Source organism: Alternaria rosae (genome assembly GCF_020736505.1).
Source record: "Alternaria rosae strain MPI-PUGE-AT-0040 chromosome Unknown BKA58scaffold_3, whole genome shotgun sequence".
Classification (NCBI taxonomy): Eukaryota; Fungi; Ascomycota; class Dothideomycetes; order Pleosporales; family Pleosporaceae; genus Alternaria; species Alternaria rosae.
In genome coordinates, this window is record NW_025763572.1 from 857,961 (window position 1) to 874,209 (window position 16,249).

General features: G+C 51.7%; 6 protein-coding genes across 6 annotated transcripts; 3 read left to right on the forward strand and 3 right to left on the reverse strand.

Moving 5' to 3' along the window:
* Nucleotides 1-27: 27 nt before the first annotated feature.
* Nucleotides 28-4,449, forward strand: BKA58DRAFT_379655 (elongator complex protein 1). The gene is made up of 8 exons (XM_046169829.1): nt 28-1,204; nt 1,254-1,346; nt 1,398-1,936; nt 1,988-2,141; nt 2,194-2,536; nt 2,585-2,826; nt 2,874-3,007; nt 3,056-4,449. The coding sequence occupies exons 1-8, from the start codon at nt 79-81 to the stop codon at nt 4,334-4,336; spliced, it is 3,912 nt and encodes a 1,303-aa protein (XP_046027326.1). The 5' UTR covers nt 28-78; the 3' UTR covers nt 4,337-4,449.
* Nucleotides 4,450-4,644: 195 nt separating this feature from the next.
* Nucleotides 4,645-6,636, forward strand: BKA58DRAFT_454277 (Deuterolysin metalloprotease family-domain-containing protein; the record flags this gene model as incomplete). Its single annotated transcript, XM_046174508.1, has 4 exons — nt 4,645-4,690; nt 4,869-4,887; nt 5,059-5,338; nt 5,465-6,636. 4 exons carry the CDS (start codon nt 4,645-4,647, stop codon nt 6,251-6,253), a joined length of 1,134 nt encoding a protein of 377 aa, XP_046027327.1. The 3' UTR covers nt 6,254-6,636.
* A 1,237-nt stretch (nt 6,637-7,873) lies between these two features.
* Nucleotides 7,874-8,797, reverse strand: BKA58DRAFT_119583 (uncharacterized protein). Its single transcript, XM_046164133.1, has 2 exons — nt 8,227-8,797; nt 7,874-8,160 (listed from the first exon to the last, which is right to left on the reverse strand). The coding sequence occupies exons 1-2, from the start codon at nt 8,577-8,579 to the stop codon at nt 8,133-8,135; spliced, it is 381 nt and encodes a 126-aa protein (XP_046027328.1). The 5' UTR covers nt 8,580-8,797; the 3' UTR covers nt 7,874-8,132.
* Nucleotides 8,798-9,713: 916 nt separating this feature from the next.
* On the reverse strand, nt 9,714-10,831 carry BKA58DRAFT_119576 (uncharacterized protein). The gene is made up of 2 exons (XM_046164132.1): nt 10,571-10,831; nt 9,714-10,518 (listed from the first exon to the last, which is right to left on the reverse strand). The coding sequence occupies exons 1-2, from the start codon at nt 10,595-10,597 to the stop codon at nt 10,033-10,035; spliced, it is 513 nt and encodes a 170-aa protein (XP_046027329.1). The 5' UTR covers nt 10,598-10,831; the 3' UTR covers nt 9,714-10,032.
* A 608-nt stretch (nt 10,832-11,439) lies between these two features.
* Nucleotides 11,440-12,520, reverse strand: BKA58DRAFT_119587 (uncharacterized protein). Its single transcript, XM_046164134.1, has one exon. The coding sequence runs from the start codon at nt 12,419-12,421 to the stop codon at nt 11,630-11,632; it is 792 nt and encodes a 263-aa protein (XP_046027330.1). The 5' UTR covers nt 12,422-12,520; the 3' UTR covers nt 11,440-11,629.
* Nucleotides 12,521-13,486: 966 nt separating this feature from the next.
* On the forward strand, nt 13,487-16,165 carry BKA58DRAFT_379662 (Sodium/calcium exchanger protein-domain-containing protein). The gene has a single exon (XM_046169830.1). It carries the CDS (start codon nt 13,554-13,556, stop codon nt 15,906-15,908), a length of 2,355 nt encoding a protein of 784 aa, XP_046027331.1. The 5' UTR covers nt 13,487-13,553; the 3' UTR covers nt 15,909-16,165.
* Nucleotides 16,166-16,249: the final 84 nt, after the last annotated feature.

Here is a 16,249-nt window from a genome sequence, read left to right on the forward strand (position 1 = left end):
TGCCAACGGGGCTAGTGACCAGTCATTCGAACACCAGGACGCAACATTGCAGCGAACACAGTCCATAATTCTTCGGCAATGCGCAACCTCAAGATTGTAGGCAGGTCGCTCCTGCGATTTTCTGGAGACGAGCCACTACCGTTAACGGCGACTGCATGGGACGCCGCATCAAATGCGCTGGTATGCGCCTTCGGCCCTTCGGAATCACGTGCGACCATCGAACTCAAGAGACTGCATCATACTCGCAACGGCGTCGAGGAAAAGCTTGAAAGCATCGCGTCGTGGGATGCGCCATGCCCGCTGCCCTCGCTTACCCATGACTCAATCTTGAGCCTGCACCATTTCGCCGACACTTCGACATCATGTTTGATTCTGGCCGGAGGAGACATCGTGCTCGTGCGAGAGGACCCATCATCAACAGAAGAGCTAGTCGAGATCGTGGGCTCAGTCGATGCCGGTATCTCTGCGGCAGCGTGGTCACCAGATGAAGAACTTCTCGCCATCACCACACAGGCGGACACTTTACTATTGATGAGCCGCGATATCGAAAATATTGCGAGTATCAATCTCACTCCCGAAGATGTCAACGTCTCCAGTCATGTCTCGGTTGGTTGGGGAAAGAAAGAGACACAGTTCAAAGGCAAACGAGCCAGAGCACTGCAAGATCCAACAGTACCGGAAAGTATCGACGAGGGTGTACTTAGCCCGTTAGACGATCGCTCTGTCACAATTAGCTGGAGAGGTGACGGTGCATGGTTTGCAGTAAGCAAGGTTGAAGAAGAGCGCCGTCGCATGATCCGTGTCTACTCCCGGGAAGGACAGCTAGACAGTGTGAGCGAGCCTGTGGACGGCCTTGAAGGCGCTCTCAGTTGGCGACCATCAGGTAATCTGATTGCGAGTACTCGCCGCACCGAAGACAAGATTGAAGTGGTGTTCTTCGAGCGGAATGGTCTTCGCCACGGGCAATTTGACCTTCGATTTACCCCGGAAGAGCTTGCGGTCCTCTCGATTCCGTTATCACTCAAGTGGAATAGCGACTCCAACGTCCTAGCTGTATCATACCCTGACAAAATACAACTTTGGACCATGAGTAACTACCACTACTATCTCAAGCAAGAACTTCGATTTCCGGAGGCTGCTCCTCGGACAATCATATGTAGTTGGCATGCTGAGCGTCCGCTCGCAGTAGCTTTGTCAGCTCCAGGTAAGTCTTCCCTCGTCAATGTACGGTTAATATGACTAAGTGTAGTCAGATGCGCTTCAAGTGCTTGAGTACGCATCCACAATCTCGACTGGCTCAGTCGCCCCACCAAACGATTTTGGCATGGTCGCATCAATAGATGGATGTGAGTAATGAATTGTACATGCGCGATTTGTCTGATACTGATTATTGAAAGTATCCCTGAAGCTTACTCCACTTCGCATCGCCAACGTGCCACCTCCTATGTCACTTCACACTCTGGCTCTCGACGCAAAACCGATAGATGTGGCACTTTCAAAGTCTGGCAATCGCTTGGCAGTGCTCTCCGACAGCGATCTTTCCGTATATGCTCTCGACCTCAACAAGCGGCCTATACCTAAACCTAGTCTCCTCTGGCGTAGCGATGTCATAAGTTATAGTTCACCACGTCACGTCACATTTTTTGGCGGGGATCAGATCTTCGTACTAACAGACACTTGGGACGAAGAAGAAAGCTCGCTCTGGCAGTCCCAAGGCGACGTGTTACTACCCCAAGGACCCATAATGGAGACCGAAAACGCGTCCCTACTTTTCTCCAACGTCCATCAGGAAACGCCGTATATCGAGTTCCAGAATGGTGCCTTACATCAGGTCGTTGTGGATGAGCTGAGATCGGATTGTGCACCTCTGACGCCTTTTGTGCATAAGTTTCCTTCATTTGCACCCGAGGTTCAAATGATCGATGTCGAAGGCCAGGTACGCAAGCATACTTTCCACGAGGTCGTATCAGCTAGCTAACATGCCCAGACATTGGCATTTGGATTGACAAAGAGCGGGGTACTATACGCCAATGAGCGCATTCTGATCCGCAACTGCACGTCCTTTGTGGTTACTGCCGCGCATCTCATTTTCACGACGACACAACATCTACTCAAGTTTGTGCATCTCGCAAGTGCAGATGGTAAGTCTGAATTGCATTATGAGAACCAGACGCATATACTGACATGTAATAGAGCTCGAGGTACCCGCCGACGAGCCACAAAAGGATGAGAGATGCAGAAGCATCGAAAGAGGAGCTAAGATCGTTACGGTGATGCCAACGACATACTCAGTCGTGTTGCAGATGCCAAGAGGCAACCTTGAGACGATTTATCCGCGAGCGCTAGTGCTTGCTGCCATTCGTCGCAACATTGAGGCAGAGCGTTACGATGAAGCCTTCTTTGCTTGTCGTAATCAGCGCGTCGACCTGAACATACTCCATGACCATGATCCCGAGCGATTCATGACAGGCCTGGAGAAGATTGTCTCACAGATAAAGAAGATCGAGCATATCGACTTGCTTCTGGCACAGCTTCGGTAAGTGGCTGACCATACAATTAAGAAATTGGTCGCTAACAGTCCAAGCAACGAGGACGTGTCAGAGACCATGTACAAGGAAACGTTGAAGACGAAAGATCTGGTTACGAAGTCTAAGCTCTCGCAGGATCACGTCGAGAACAAAGTAAACCGGATATGCGATGCTTTCTTAGCCGTACTAGAGAAGTCTCAGTATAAAGACGCGCACCTGCAAAACATCATCACAGCCCATGTATCGAAGACACCGCCAGCTCTAGAGACAGGTCTTGCTATGATAGGTCGCTTGCAAAGTAGGTCTTATACGCCTGCTGTTTTTCGCAGTACTGACACGTTATAGCATCCAGCGATCCCCTCACCGACAAGGCCGCCGAGCACATTTGCTTCCTTGCGGACGTCAATCAACTCTACGACACATCTTTAGGACTGTACAACCTTGACCTCGCGCTGCTCATTGCTCAGCAGTCACAAAAGGTATGCTAATCGAATGCATTGATCGCATTAGTAGCTGATCCCCATTAGGACCCGCGAGAGTATCTTCCACATCTGCAGTTTCTGCAAGATCTGCCTGAAACTCGTCGCAAGTTCAAGATTGACGACCAGCTCGGACGAAGAGCGAAAGCACTCACGCATCTCAAGGATCTTCAAGCCTACGATGAGGTACAAGACTACGTGCAAAAACACGATCTCTACCCTGAAGCCTTGAGTATGTATCAATACGACAGCACTCGTTTAAAAGAAGTCATGCGGTTGTACGCAGACTTCTTGAGTATTAACAACAAGAACAAAGAAGCTGCATTGGCGTACGAATACCTCAACGATCATGCATCCGCTTGGCCATGCTACCGCTCAGCCAACCTCTGGCGTGAAGCGTTATCGTCTGCTATTCTCGCCGATGTAAGCGCGGATGAACTGGTAAGCATTGCGACAGATCTCGCAGATGGCCTCGCAGAATCCAAAGACTACCTATCAGCTTCATCAATAACCCTCGACTACCTCTCCGACCTCCCGTCCGCGGCACGTCTCTTGTGCCGAGGCTGCCACTTCGCCGAAGCAATCCGTATCGTCACACTCCGCCGCGAGCCCACTCTCATCACCGAAGTCATCGATCCCGGCCTCGTAGAGCGCAGCGCAGACATGACAGAGTTCCTCGCCGACATGAAGGGCCAACTGCAAGCCCAAGTACCTCGACTCAAGGAACTCAGGGCCAAGAAAGCAGAGGATCCAATGGCCTTCTACGAGGGCATGATCGACGGTCCTGCCGATGCCAACATCCCCGACAATATCTCTCTGGCGCCCACAGATACAACAAGTGGTGGCACGTTCATGACCAGATACACAAATCAGACTGGCACAGTGAATACAACAACTACGCGCAAGACAAGCAAGAACAAGCGGAGAGAAGAGAGGAAGCGTGCGCGCGGTAAGAAGGGAACGGTTTACGAAGAAGAGTATCTTACAAACTCCATCGAACGCCTCATCGAGCGTATCAACAGCATGCAAGAAGAGATCCAACGTCTTGTTGAGGGCTTGGTTAGGCGGGGTATGAGGGAGCGTGCTGATGCCGTGTCCAACGCTGTTAACGAGGTCATGGAACGGTGTCAAGATGCGATCAAGGAGATGTATCCACCTGCGGCTGCTGGAAGTTCTGAGGTTGTCAACGGGGCACCGATTGGAGTTGAGGGCGAGGCGATGAAGCCTACTGGGGGGGATGCAACGCTTTGGGATAGCTTGCAGGAGGTTGGGAAGAAGAGGGAGGCGCCTGTGGTGAAGATGTTTGAGAGGCTTAGCCTTTTGGGATAGTCCTTTGTTCTCCGGAATAGCAAGGTTTAGGACTCCTGAATCCAAAAACCAAAATTTTCCATCGCTGCACGTAAGAATGCTAGTGCTTCCGTGTTGCGCTGGTGTCGTTACCCCTGATAGTGAATCCATGGCAGATGGATGACGTAACTAGCGTCTTGTCACATCTTCGCGTCAACGCTACGCGATTCAAAGTGTTGCTTCGCGATATCATGCCCAAGCGCTCTCATAAACGTTGAACGTGCAGCTGAAAACCACGCTTTTGTTCGTTCATACTATACTCACGTTTGCAACTCCGTAATCGATCCGCCATGATACGACCACCCGTACCCACCCCTTTCGGCGCGTTTGGAGAAGGTGAGTGAGCAGGATTGGTACTGGGAAAAGGCAGTGGAGGAGATGGTAGAAGTCGGTCCGTGAAAAGGCCACGAGGCCCGTCTATAGTACATCCGATCAAGGTGTTCTCCAGCTAACCCATTGCAGAGCTTATTGACAGATGAATAATAGCATAAACTCACTTGTAAATTGCACACAGTCGCCACTGAACTCGTCAGGTGGGCATCTGCCCCTGAGTGAACCTTGAGATTTTTCCCAGCTTCGTCTGTTTGCTAGCTAAATCACCCCGACTCCTTCAAATACCAATCTTTTGCTGTGTTTATAATCTTCTTCCTCACACATCTTCTGTTATATTTGCGTTCTTCGTTGATAGTACCAATATATCATAGATCTTGTCCCTTCAACACTCATACCAGAGTAATTCGACGGCTAGAAGCCAAGAAGTTCGCATACTTCAGCCTGAGTGCAGCTTTCGCCCTCATCACCAATGTCTTCGCTTTTCCGAATCCAGGAACAACAACCCCTTCTCCGTCTTCCAAAGTCGAAGTCAAGCTCGAGAGGTTGAACAACACTAACGTCAAGATCTCTCTAACGAACACTGGACCTGGAACTCTGCGACTCGTCAAGCTCGATGGCCTTCTCAGTGACTTCCATGTCAACAAGATCACGGTGATCAAAGAAGGCGGGTTACTTCCGGTCTATACATTGATAGATCAAATCTAATTTCCTATAACAGGCAATGTCCTACCGTTCTCTGGAATTACTCATGTTGATATTCAAATTCCGGCCCTGCAGGACTCTGCCTTCGAGCTCCTGTCACCGTCGGCTACCGTCGATGTAGAATTTGATATCGCGCACGTATACGACCTCACTGCTAGTGGTGATGTAGATTTGGTATCACAAGGTACATTACTCCACGTGACCTCTGGGTCTTCGGCCGCCAACAAAATCCCCTTCGTCTCAAACACTCTTACGGTCAACATCAACGGAGCTGGGGTGGTAGCATCCCCATGGAAGTCCGCTTTTCTACTACAAGATGACTGCACCGCCGATCAGATTAAGACCTTGGAGGAAGCCCGAGTTTTGTGTTACGATCGCGCTTGGTCCGCGTGGGAAGCCTCCCACCCAGACACCGCCAATCACGCAAAGATGCTGGAATTCTTCAAAGACGACTCGAATGAAATTCGCACTCAAGTCTCGGACGGCTTTTACGAAATCGGTACGGAGTGTGACAGCCTGCACGATGGCTTTACGAAGCAGTACTGTAACGACCGTAGCGATTGTCCACCAGGTGTACAGGCCACCACCCATGTGAGCAGTGAAGAACTCGTCGTTCGATACTGTCCCAACTATTTCGATGCGAATTACAAAACGAATAATCCAACGTGTCATTGGGCAGATAAGACGCTAGTCATGATGCATGAGCTGGCGCATGCGATGATGTTCGTGAACGACGTGGCTTACAAGTACGATAACTTTGTTAAGCTCAACTCGACTGATAATTTGAACAATGCGGATACATACGCCTTCTTCGCTAAGGGCAAGTCCCACTTTTCCTCGAACAGACTTCAGATTATCCACTAACATCTTTTTTGCAGCGGTTCATAACGGCTGTTGAGATCAGATGTATCTTTTGGTATGGTTTTGCTAAGATACGAGAGGGGTTGAAAAGATAGACAGGATGATGGTAACAGAGGATATGTGGGGACTTGAGTCGTATGGGCGTTTACTGCGAGTCTTCTCACAGCGATGTGAGAATGGGTATAACAAGGTCTCTGCATAGTCCATAACTCATGAGGAGGATTTTAGACCCTAATCTTACCCAGCGCCTCGACGTCGGTGAATGCATTGACCAGGTCAAAGTACACACCGCTTTCCGTTTTGATCACTCACCATTGCGGAGACTCTAAAGATCACGAACTGCAGATATCTTGTGCTCGCGGGTCTGTGCCTCGCCACACACAAGGCCGGCGAGTCAACAAATCTTTTCGCACGACCCTCGCAACCGGACTTATCCCGCCACGAAGCTGCTCGATCTTCCAACCGAAATCTTCGAATGCGTCATAGCGCACTATGTCGAGGCGGATGGCATCTGACGAGCCTGGCTTCGTCGCAGTGTGCGCAGTAACTGATTATGTCGCCACTCATGACGGATGACTTTGCTGACGACTACAGGGGCCTTCTGCGACCACACCAAAACACAGGCATTTGCCAAGCAGCCGGCCTCAGCCTACTTGAACCCGAGTAAGCGCGACTCGAGATTTTTGCCAAAGATCCTCAAATCCTTTCTCGAGCATCGAGTGGGCGCACTGTACGGCGCCAATCACGTTCTTCCCACGCATATCAACAAGATTGTAGACGCTCTTGTCAGCCTGCGCATCTGAAATGATGGACTTCGACAGGAACCATGATTTCAGTCCTCAGCTCTTCGATGTTCTCACTTCATTCTTCTTGGATGCCGGTTTGTTTGACCGTAGCAATGTCAACTCATTCGAATGGGTAGAGCAACGTGACCGCCTTCAAGTCAACGGTTTGGTTGACACTGCGATCTGAAGAGGAGACATGACTGTAGTTGAGCGCGTCCTGGTGGGGGGTGCAGACTCTGATCGACTACGCCCTGATGCTGGGGATCTGTCAACTTCTCTACGCCACGCCGTTCAAGAAGACCGTTTTGATATGTTTAAGTTGTTGGTAGATACAGGTAAAATGGCTATGGAGGTGTCGGGTGCGGGTAGACGAAGGAATCATGTAAATGTGTGGCTAGATTCGCAGGATCCAGGGACGAGGCCTTTGCCTGCTACATGGTAACCTGGGTAGATGACAGAACATAATCGAAATGAGGAAAGAGCCATCTGAGCTCTTGCACGCTTCTAGTTGAATGCGCTGATGATGGTGTTGGGCGCGTTGAGGAGTGAGGTTTGTCGGCCGATGTGGCTTCGGAGGTGAAAGCCCGGGGTAGAGCCGTTGCGCGCAAAGCTAACCTGAATGGTATCGAGCACGTGATAATTTTGAGCACCCGTTCCTTGGAAGGCTTCGTAGTGTGCGCTCTCGCCAGTGCATTCAGCCCTCAGATATGTGCCCAAGGAAAGTGAAGTCGTATCGAAGAGGTGTGTTGTCATTCTCGGGCGTAACCTTGGGACGGTTGCGGGCCGATGCGCTGTTGTGGAAATGAGCTAATGGGACGCCCAACCTAGGCTTTCCCTGCGTCAACTGCTCCTTAGTCACTCAGACTGCAACATCACTGCAGGAACGCAACTCTGGCAGACGACAATTACAACCTCAACGATCGAAGAGAAAACGAGAAGAGCAAAGAGGTCAAGCTCGCAAATATCGTAATCCATTAATCATTTGCTTCAATAATCGGTGCGCTGTATCTTTGGTATATCGCTCTCCGCTTGCCCGCCATCCACACTATGCCCATCATAACTTCTATCAAGCTGTCGAACCAGCCGGGTTCGTCCGATCAGCAGGAACCGTCGTTAGGGTCAGACCTATAATCAGACACCGTTAGCCCTCATCGTTGTTGCACAATTAGCGACATGTTTCGAGCCACTTACTTGAAAAACCAGTCAGCAACGACAGACTCGCCACCTTTGTCGCAGCCATCGATTTCGTTCTTCAGTCGCCACTTGCAGTCGGATACGGCCAAGGTGGCGCCTCCGCTTGGCCCCCTCCATTCCACCTCCAAATTGACCTTGATGCCATTGCACCTAGCATTGGCGCAAGCAGTCTTCCTAGTACGAGGCGCGTTGAACCACCCCGAGAGTACCGCTTTGTCACACAGGTCATCAACAGCACCTTTGAAAGAATCCTTGTTGCAGTCGTTGAGGTAGGGCTTGCCGCTGGTATAGCAGCCAGCCATGGCGCTGGTGGCTGAAGCCACGACAACAAGGGGGATAGAGAGCTTCATCGTGAAAGATGTGATGGGGGAAGAGTCAAGTTTGGGTGTAGTGGTATTGTTGACGTGAGAATTGATGGGAGTGAAGGACGAGATTAGGGAGGCGAGCCACAGCTTTTATACACCACACCGTCGACTCTTGCTCGAACGAGCTGTCCTTGCCAGGCTTCAATTCAGGCTGCATGCATATCGACCATCGAGAGGAAGAGGGCTGAAGCCTGCTTGGTAATGATCCTACACTGAAGGATGAGGATTGCGGGAAGATTTGGCCAATCTGACCGCGAGCAACTCTCGTGAAGGATTGCGCTAACAGCAAGGCGTAGAAGACTGCGGATGTATGAATGGAAAAAAGATTTGTCCTCCGGTGAATGTTACTAAGCCAAGTATCGGGCGTAAGATAGTTCAGTATACCAAGGTGTAACCGTGGGCTCAATTACGCCTTGGTGGAGTAACCTCCACTTATACAATCTTTTCCAATCCGCTATATCCGTGCCCTGCATGGGCAAACACGAGAGACCTGCTTGTTTCGGGAAGAGCCGACGTTACATCAGGCTGAAGAGCAAGGGTGTTGACAGACGAGTGCGGTCTTACCAATATAGGCTGTATCTCCATCTCTACATTGCGGACCTGCGCATTTTGCACCACTTGGTGCCGACCAACGTTTTGCCGGGCGACTCTAAAAGTCACATTGTCGCAGTGTCTACCTGGATGGGAGAACGTTGATCGTCGCGTAGCTGTCCCACAACGTCTAGACATGCGCCTGTCTACCGGTCTTACGGCTTGAAGACCTCGAAGAAGGTTAACTTCTGCAATACTCGGCGCATCAGCTTATCCCTCAGCGCGTCGAATACTTGTTCTAGATCGTCGAGGGATAGTACCTATGGGTAGCTAAGTACAAGGCTGTAGCCCGCGCGGTACGCCTAACGCTGTGATGATGCGCTCTCTGCATCTAGTCTGAGTTGAGAGAACCCGGCAGAAGTCCCAAGCCGCTCGTAGCGCGACGTTCGAATTCGAGATGATTCTTGAGCTGTTGTGGTCTTGTTCTGGCACATTGAGATAGTTTGTCTCCGAGTAAATATGTGCCTGCATTCCTAGGGCCAGTGAGATTTTCTTCTACTGCGGATATTGTCGTGTTGGCCTTCAAAGGCTTTGGGAGACGATCATGGCGTAAGATCATAGCCAAGCCGGGATAAGTAGCGCTTGTGACACGAGCTCCGTGTATGAAGTCGTCGTCTGGCTGCCTGCCTATGGGAACTACCAGTGGGGTAGTCAACCGGCCCCTCGAGAACAAATCACCGCGTTGGTAGGAATGAACTCTTCATCGGTATAAGATGTATGACCAAGTCGGCAGCTTCGTGACCTAGATGAATTGCGGGGACCACACCCTTCTCTTGCTGGGCCTTTTACCATTTCTTGATACCCTTGCGGGTGGTCGTAGTAGGAGCGTAAAGGCGATGGAGCGACATCACTTCGACGCCGGAACACAGATGCCCTGTCCCACTCTCAAGTTCCCGCAATCCACACCCTGATTCCCTCTTAAGCTCAGCAAAGCATCAACACTCAACCCATTCGTCTCCGCAATCGCCCAACACGTATCCCCCTCCACGGCATGCACTTGCCGCTCTCCCTCCCCACAGCCAGCAACATACGTCTCAGCCTCGTCACCCCTACTCACAAGCTTAAACACCAGGAACAAGAATACTAGCACCAGCAGCGCAAACGGCAACATCATCCGCACAGCGCTCTTATTGCCCTCTTCTATCATCTCATCTTCCTCCCGCCGTTGTTCGTCAGATATGGGCTGCGAGTGCTCGCCGGTAGCGCGTAGCTCGCCGTAGCGGTTCCCGGGTTCGGATTCGTAGATGAGGCCGGATGCGTCGCGGAAGGTGTAGGTTTGGGTGTCGGCGTCGTAGCCTATGCGCTCGAAGCCTTGGGGGAGACGCTCGGCGTCCTAGGGGTTGTATTAGTGAGACTTTGGAGAAGAGGTATAGGAGGGAGGTTACGCTATCCATGTCTGTCCAGCGACCCATCTTGCAGAGGGCTGGGCTAGGTACGGTAAGTGGTGAGGGTAAGTAGGAGCTTGAATGGAAGATGACAGGGAGGCTGATGGTCCTCCAGAAGACTACGAATGCGCGGCTACGCTGTCGCTAATTGCGGGATCGCTAAAAGAGCCCAGGTGTCATATGTAGCTATTGTTTCTACAGCCAGTTGCGCAGGAAAGCCAAGTCGAAGGCACGAGTGTACGTTGTATGCTTCGACGCGTGGCGGCGGCGCGGAAGAGACGTGATGACGGGATGTGGGGCCTTTCCGTGGCGTGGATCTACAACTTGCATGCACGGCTGAGGCGGCCGTGACTGCTTCACATACATCGCAGCCAACTCATGACAAAGAATGTCGGCACAAGCTCGTGGAAACACATATGGCGCGACTGTCATCTCAGGTGGTTCATTTGCTGCATTTGTAGACGCTCCTTATGACTGGATAGCAAAAGGCGACCGCTACGGCGAGTCGCATCTTCGAATTGGCGAATGCGCATGCATATTAGTGTACATCAACAAACTCACCCTTCATTTCTTTCCAACCTGCGCATTCCAGGCCACCTGCATCAACTTCGCCATCTCCGGACCTTGGTTCGCAGCCAGAGCCCAGATATCGTCCCTCTCCGGTACGACAGCGCCATAAGCTAGCAAAAGCAACACCATATCGACATTTGTTCCCTTGACTGCGTACCATATCAATGGTGTACATGAAATGCCGTATTTCTCTCCATAGTCGATCCGCATGCCACTATGAATGAGCAGTCTAGTAGCCACGAGCCAGCCATTTTCAACCGCCGCTGTAAGGCCCTGCCACAATTCTCGAGCCCCAGGAGAACCCTTCCAACAAGTATGGATCGCGCTTCTGAGGGTGGGATAGATCTGAAGCAGGTACTGGATGACGGGCGCATGACCGTATTGGCAGGCCAAGAAGAAGGGCGTTGCTTCTAATCGGCGTTCACACCTGAGTGCATTCTTGGGATCATAGCAAAAGTGTAGTACGTCTAGTACACCGTTCAGAAGAGCTCAATCGGCCCATCCCTGTTTTACTTCCCTGGTCGACCTTTTGGAGTTGCAATACTCGAGGTACCGGGACATGAGAGTAGGAAGTATGGTGGCGTGATACATGTTCATGCATGTGTCGATCGCGTCGTATAGCTGGTTGTGCTTGTAAATACCATATTCCATACGTTCATAGATGAAAGTAGCGGAGTGAAGATGCCCGTTGACTGCGGCGGCGGTAAGCAGCGTGCCGTATAGCTGACTACGTAGGCCTACGTCGTATACCTTGTCAAGAAGGAAACGAAGGGCGGGCTCACTGTTGACGGCAGCGGCAGCAGCGAGCATGCCTACCGTATCCGTGCGGCCCATATTCCTCCGAACCTTGACCGAGTAGTCTGATGGTCCAAAGCAGAGACAGGCAAGAATCTCCTTTACCGAGAGGGCCGCCGATATCGCGTTGCAAAGAGCCAGACGGTAGCGCTCACGCTGCGCCTGCGTTTGATCATACGAAAATTCCATGAGGAAATTGACCGTGGCTTCCATGTGATCAAGAATGTACGTTGAGCGGAAGCGGGCGGGACCCATCTTGAAGAGGATGGTGTGCACATTTGGCCCGAGTAGACGCTCTTTCCGATCCGCGTTGAAGCTGCGGTAGTAATATGCGGAGTGTCGACCAAACATGTCATTGTAAATTGCGACCGCGAAGCTTTTGCATATGTATCGTGCTTGAACTGCCGCAGCCCATCCGCCGTCATTGTGTAGGTACTCGTGTATGATAATTGCGAAAATTTCGGACGGAAGGTCGAGTAGGTTCATGATGGCGTCCGACTGGTAGAGAGTCTATGGTGCAGGACCTTGCGACTGAGATGGACTCATCACTGCGCTGCCAAACAGTTTGCGTGTTTGCAGTCCACGGGTATCAAGTCGCGTAGTCATATGACTCCAAGTGCAGCATTGACGCGCTGTTGCTGCGATCAGCTTTCAACCTTTGATCTTGCACTTGAGAAACGTCCACATGGATGCTGTTCAGTTCCAGTACCCCTTACTGGTACCGTCCGAGCGGGTATGTTCTCCAAGTGAACATCTAGAGGGTCTTCATAGTAGCGGGGACCACAACCAGACATCAGTGCAGAACTGTCCGAATCAACAGTGCTATAATGAAGAAATCAATGGCTTATATTGCGCAGATTGCGTCAGTTGGGCCATGATGGCAATGGTAGCAGTAGCTCCAAGGAATATACCAAGCTTTTGTTGTTGCATGCCCAGGTAGTACAAGAACGCTAAGCGTTCGGGGATAAGGGAGGTGACAAACGGTCTGCGTTGGCGAGGCTATCAGTCTCGGCATGATCCCTGCATCGTGAGGCGTCGTGTGCAGTCTAGATTGGGAGCCTACACGTTCTGATGGCAGAGTGGATGTCAAGAGGCGCGGCGCCGTGTGATTGATGTCAACGATCAGCGGCTTCTGTATTGATGATGATGACCGTGCGGGGAAAAGCCGACGTTGGCGGCTTCCTAGTCGTCGCCTCGCGCTTTCTGTTCCTAGAACATGTCAGGGATGCAGCGATAACGCGTGGTAGGCGCACCTTCCCATCTGAGTTTCATCAATTACATGTCACGGCACACAGACTGTATGAAGGAATTGTTCGATAAGCATCTTTCAGCCACCTTCTAGACTCATCGCGCGCAAACAAGGACTTGAGCAAGCCATAGCGCGCCACTGAGGCTGTGCGCGCCGTCCACGTGTAGCAACCAATCTGGCTGGTCGACGTCATTCGCTCGACTTCCGGTATCCACTTGCATACTAAGCACGTACCAAGCCGGGTCAAGCTTGCCGAGCATTGATAAGGAAGGCGGTGGCCGCGCCTCACTTACTTGGCCACACTTCTACCATCGCCCCAAAGTACATCTTTGTACTCAACCACCCCCAAACTCTGCAACACCAAAACCGATGGGAGAACCCGACGACCCCTCTATACGCAGCTTCAAGTCTAAGGCAGCATCTGCACTTGGCTTGGGACGCAAGAAAGACACGCAGACCGACGTCCTTCCGACCCACAACCCCCACACGACCACCCATCCTGGCCTAGATGGCAGCAACCCGTCGCGTGGTGCAAATGGCACCAGCGACCACAGCGAGAAGCCCGTTGCCAGCGATAATAGCTCCACAGACATCGACAATGGCAGCGTCAATACCGCGCCCGATGGAACGACGCCTCCCGCCATAGGATCCGAGAAGCGTCCGTTCTACTCGCCCGTGCGTGTCAAGAACGGAAGCCTCCGATTCATATCCCACACCAAGAATGCCATCACTCACAGCTGGATCAACCTCCTGCTCGTCTTCGTGCCTCTTGGTATTGTAGTCAAGCTCGTGCACCTGAAGCCCGAAATTGTCTTCTCCATGAACGCCATCGCCATCATTCCGCTGGCTGGCCTGCTCGCGCACGCGACCGAAGTTGTCGCTGCCCGCGTTGGAGATGCGCTCGGTGCACTGCTCAACGTGTCCTTTGGAAACGCTGTCGAGTTGATTCTCTTCATCATCTTGCTCGCCTCTGACCAGATCGAGGTCGTGCAAGCGTCTCTACTTGGATCCATACTTGCCAACCTGCTTCTCATTCTGGGCATGGCATTCTTACTCGGTGGTCTGAAGTACCAAGAGCAGGTCTACAACAACACCGTCACCCAGATGAGCGGTGTCATGCTGGCCCTTGCCGTGATGAGTCTACTGCTTCCCACTGCCTTCCACGCCGCTTTCGAGAACAACGCCATCGCCGACCACGAGACTTTGTCCGTCAGTCGTGGAACCAGTGTTATTCTCCTACTAGTCTACGGCCTGTACCTCGTCTTTCAGCTCAAGAGTCATCGTTATCTCTATGCTAGTACGCCCCAACATATCATTGACGAAGAGTCACATCCCGGTGTCCTTGCCGGTGCTTTCGACTCGTCCAGTTCCGACTCTTCGTCCAGCTCCAGCAGTAGCGACAGTGATAGCTCCTCTAAGAACTCTGATGGCACCATGAAGAAGAAGGCCAAGCGCATGGTCAAAAGGCTTCGCCGCAAGTCCAGCGCTAGCTCCAAAGACGCAGATGCGCTCTCAGCTCTCAACTCGCCAGAGGGTGAGCTAAATCAGAGTCCTTTCGAGACGGAAAGAACCAATAGCGTCGCAACTGCCACTAATGCAGCCCCAATCACTTCTCGCCGACACTCATTCGACGTCATGAGTGGTGACGAGGCCGATAACGATCAATACGTTCCAGTCGTTCGCGATTTCGAAGCCGCTTCGCAGACTTCGCGCTCAATGACGAAGAAGGAAAAACGCAGGCATAAGAAGAGCAAAAAGGACCGCCGTGATCGCAACAAGGTCGACACCATTCCCGAGAAGGAGGTCGTGCCGAACGAGCCCACGCCCAAGGTCACCTTCGCTGAGGAAGTACAGAACGACAGTGCCACTACGATGAACTCGAATCCTCGCAGATACAACCGGCCTGCTCTTCCTTCGCTGCTCTCTAACAACGTCTTCTCGAACCCTCAGAACCTCGCTCCACTTGGCGGTCCTGCACCCAATATTCGTATGGCAGCACCTCGCGACAACACAGCTCTGCGCGCTCCCCTTCGTCGATCCAAGTCTCTCCCAGATCAAATTGGCCGCGCCGACTCCAGCGGTAGCGCAGTCAAACATCCTGCTGTCTCTCCACAGGCCGCCATGGCACTCAACGAGGACGATGAAGACGATGAAGCACCTGACATGTCTATCAAAGCTGCTATCTTTATGCTTCTGATCAGCACTGGTCTCGTTGCTGTCTGCGCCGACTTCATGAGCGATGCCATTGAGCCTATGGTTGAGAGTTCTGGTATTAGCCAAGCGTTTATCGGTCTCATCATTCTTCCCATCGTCGGTAACGCTGCAGAGCACGTCACTGCGGTCACTGTCGCGATGAAGAACAAAATGGATCTTTCGATCGGTATTGCTGTCGGCTCTTCTATCCAGATCGCCATCTTCATCACTCCCGTCATTGTTATCCTCGGTTGGATCATGGGCAAGGAGATGACACTGTACTTCAACATCTTCGAGACTGTTGCACTATTCGTCACAGTCCTGGTGGTGAACTTCTTGGTATTGGATGGTCGCAGTAACTATCTCGAGGGTAGTTTACTGATCGCTGCCTATATCATCATCGCGCTGGCCAGTTTCTTCTACCCTGACGGCTGTGAGGCCAGTGCCATTGGTGGCAACGAGGACCGCTGCAACAACGCGGAGGTTGCCCGATTGGCGCAGGGCATGGTCAAAAGGATGATTGGCATGTAGGGCGAGGATCATCGGTCAAGAACCTGAAAGTCTGAGTAACATCTGACTTTAGTTTGACTTCTTGGTCTTTGTAGTTGCTTTGCGATGAGACGGTTGAGTGGCATGGTGTGATGTCCGCTCCCGTAAGAGACTTTCCAGAGTGTCTCAATTCCTTCTATTACGATAGCATACAGTCCTTACAGACACTTAATAGCTTATTACCGCAGAGGTCCTCAAATTGACACATGATATTGGCTCCCCAGCCGGAGCCTGCCTCACATTATTGCCTGTGCTATTTTTGCATTTGATGGGAGTTGCTTGTTGGCGACATTCGTTGACTTGATGCACTCATTGCTGATGTG

Bases quoted from the DNA above. Each gene is read 5' to 3' on its own strand.
- BKA58DRAFT_119576 (XM_046164132.1), bottom strand. From the start codon at position 10,597: ATGGGTCGCTGGACAGACATGGATAGC. The intron at 10,519-10,570 runs GTAACCTCCCTC...TACAACCCCTAG, and splicing joins GCTGGACAGACATGGATAGC to GACGCCGAGCGTCTCCCCCA.
- BKA58DRAFT_379655 (XM_046169829.1), top strand. From the start codon at position 79: ATGCGCAACCTCAAGATTGTAGGCAGGTCGCTCCTGCGATTTTCTGGA. The intron at 1,205-1,253 runs GTAAGTCTTCCC...AAGTGTAGTCAG, and splicing joins AGTAGCTTTGTCAGCTCCAG to ATGCGCTTCAAGTGCTTGAG. The intron at 3,008-3,055 runs GTATGCTAATCG...GATCCCCATTAG, and splicing joins TTGCTCAGCAGTCACAAAAG to GACCCGCGAGAGTATCTTCC.
- BKA58DRAFT_379662 (XM_046169830.1), top strand. From the start codon at position 13,554: ATGGGAGAACCCGACGACCCCTCTATACGCAGCTTCAAGTCTAAGGCA.
- BKA58DRAFT_119587 (XM_046164134.1), bottom strand. From the start codon at position 12,421: ATGAACCTACTCGACCTTCCGTCCGAAATTTTCGCAATTATCATACAC.
- BKA58DRAFT_119583 (XM_046164133.1), bottom strand. From the start codon at position 8,579: ATGAAGCTCTCTATCCCCCTTGTTGTCGTGGCTTCAGCCACCAGCGCC. The intron at 8,161-8,226 runs GTAAGTGGCTCG...GTCTGATTATAG, and splicing joins GTTGCTGACTGGTTTTTCAA to GTCTGACCCTAACGACGGTT.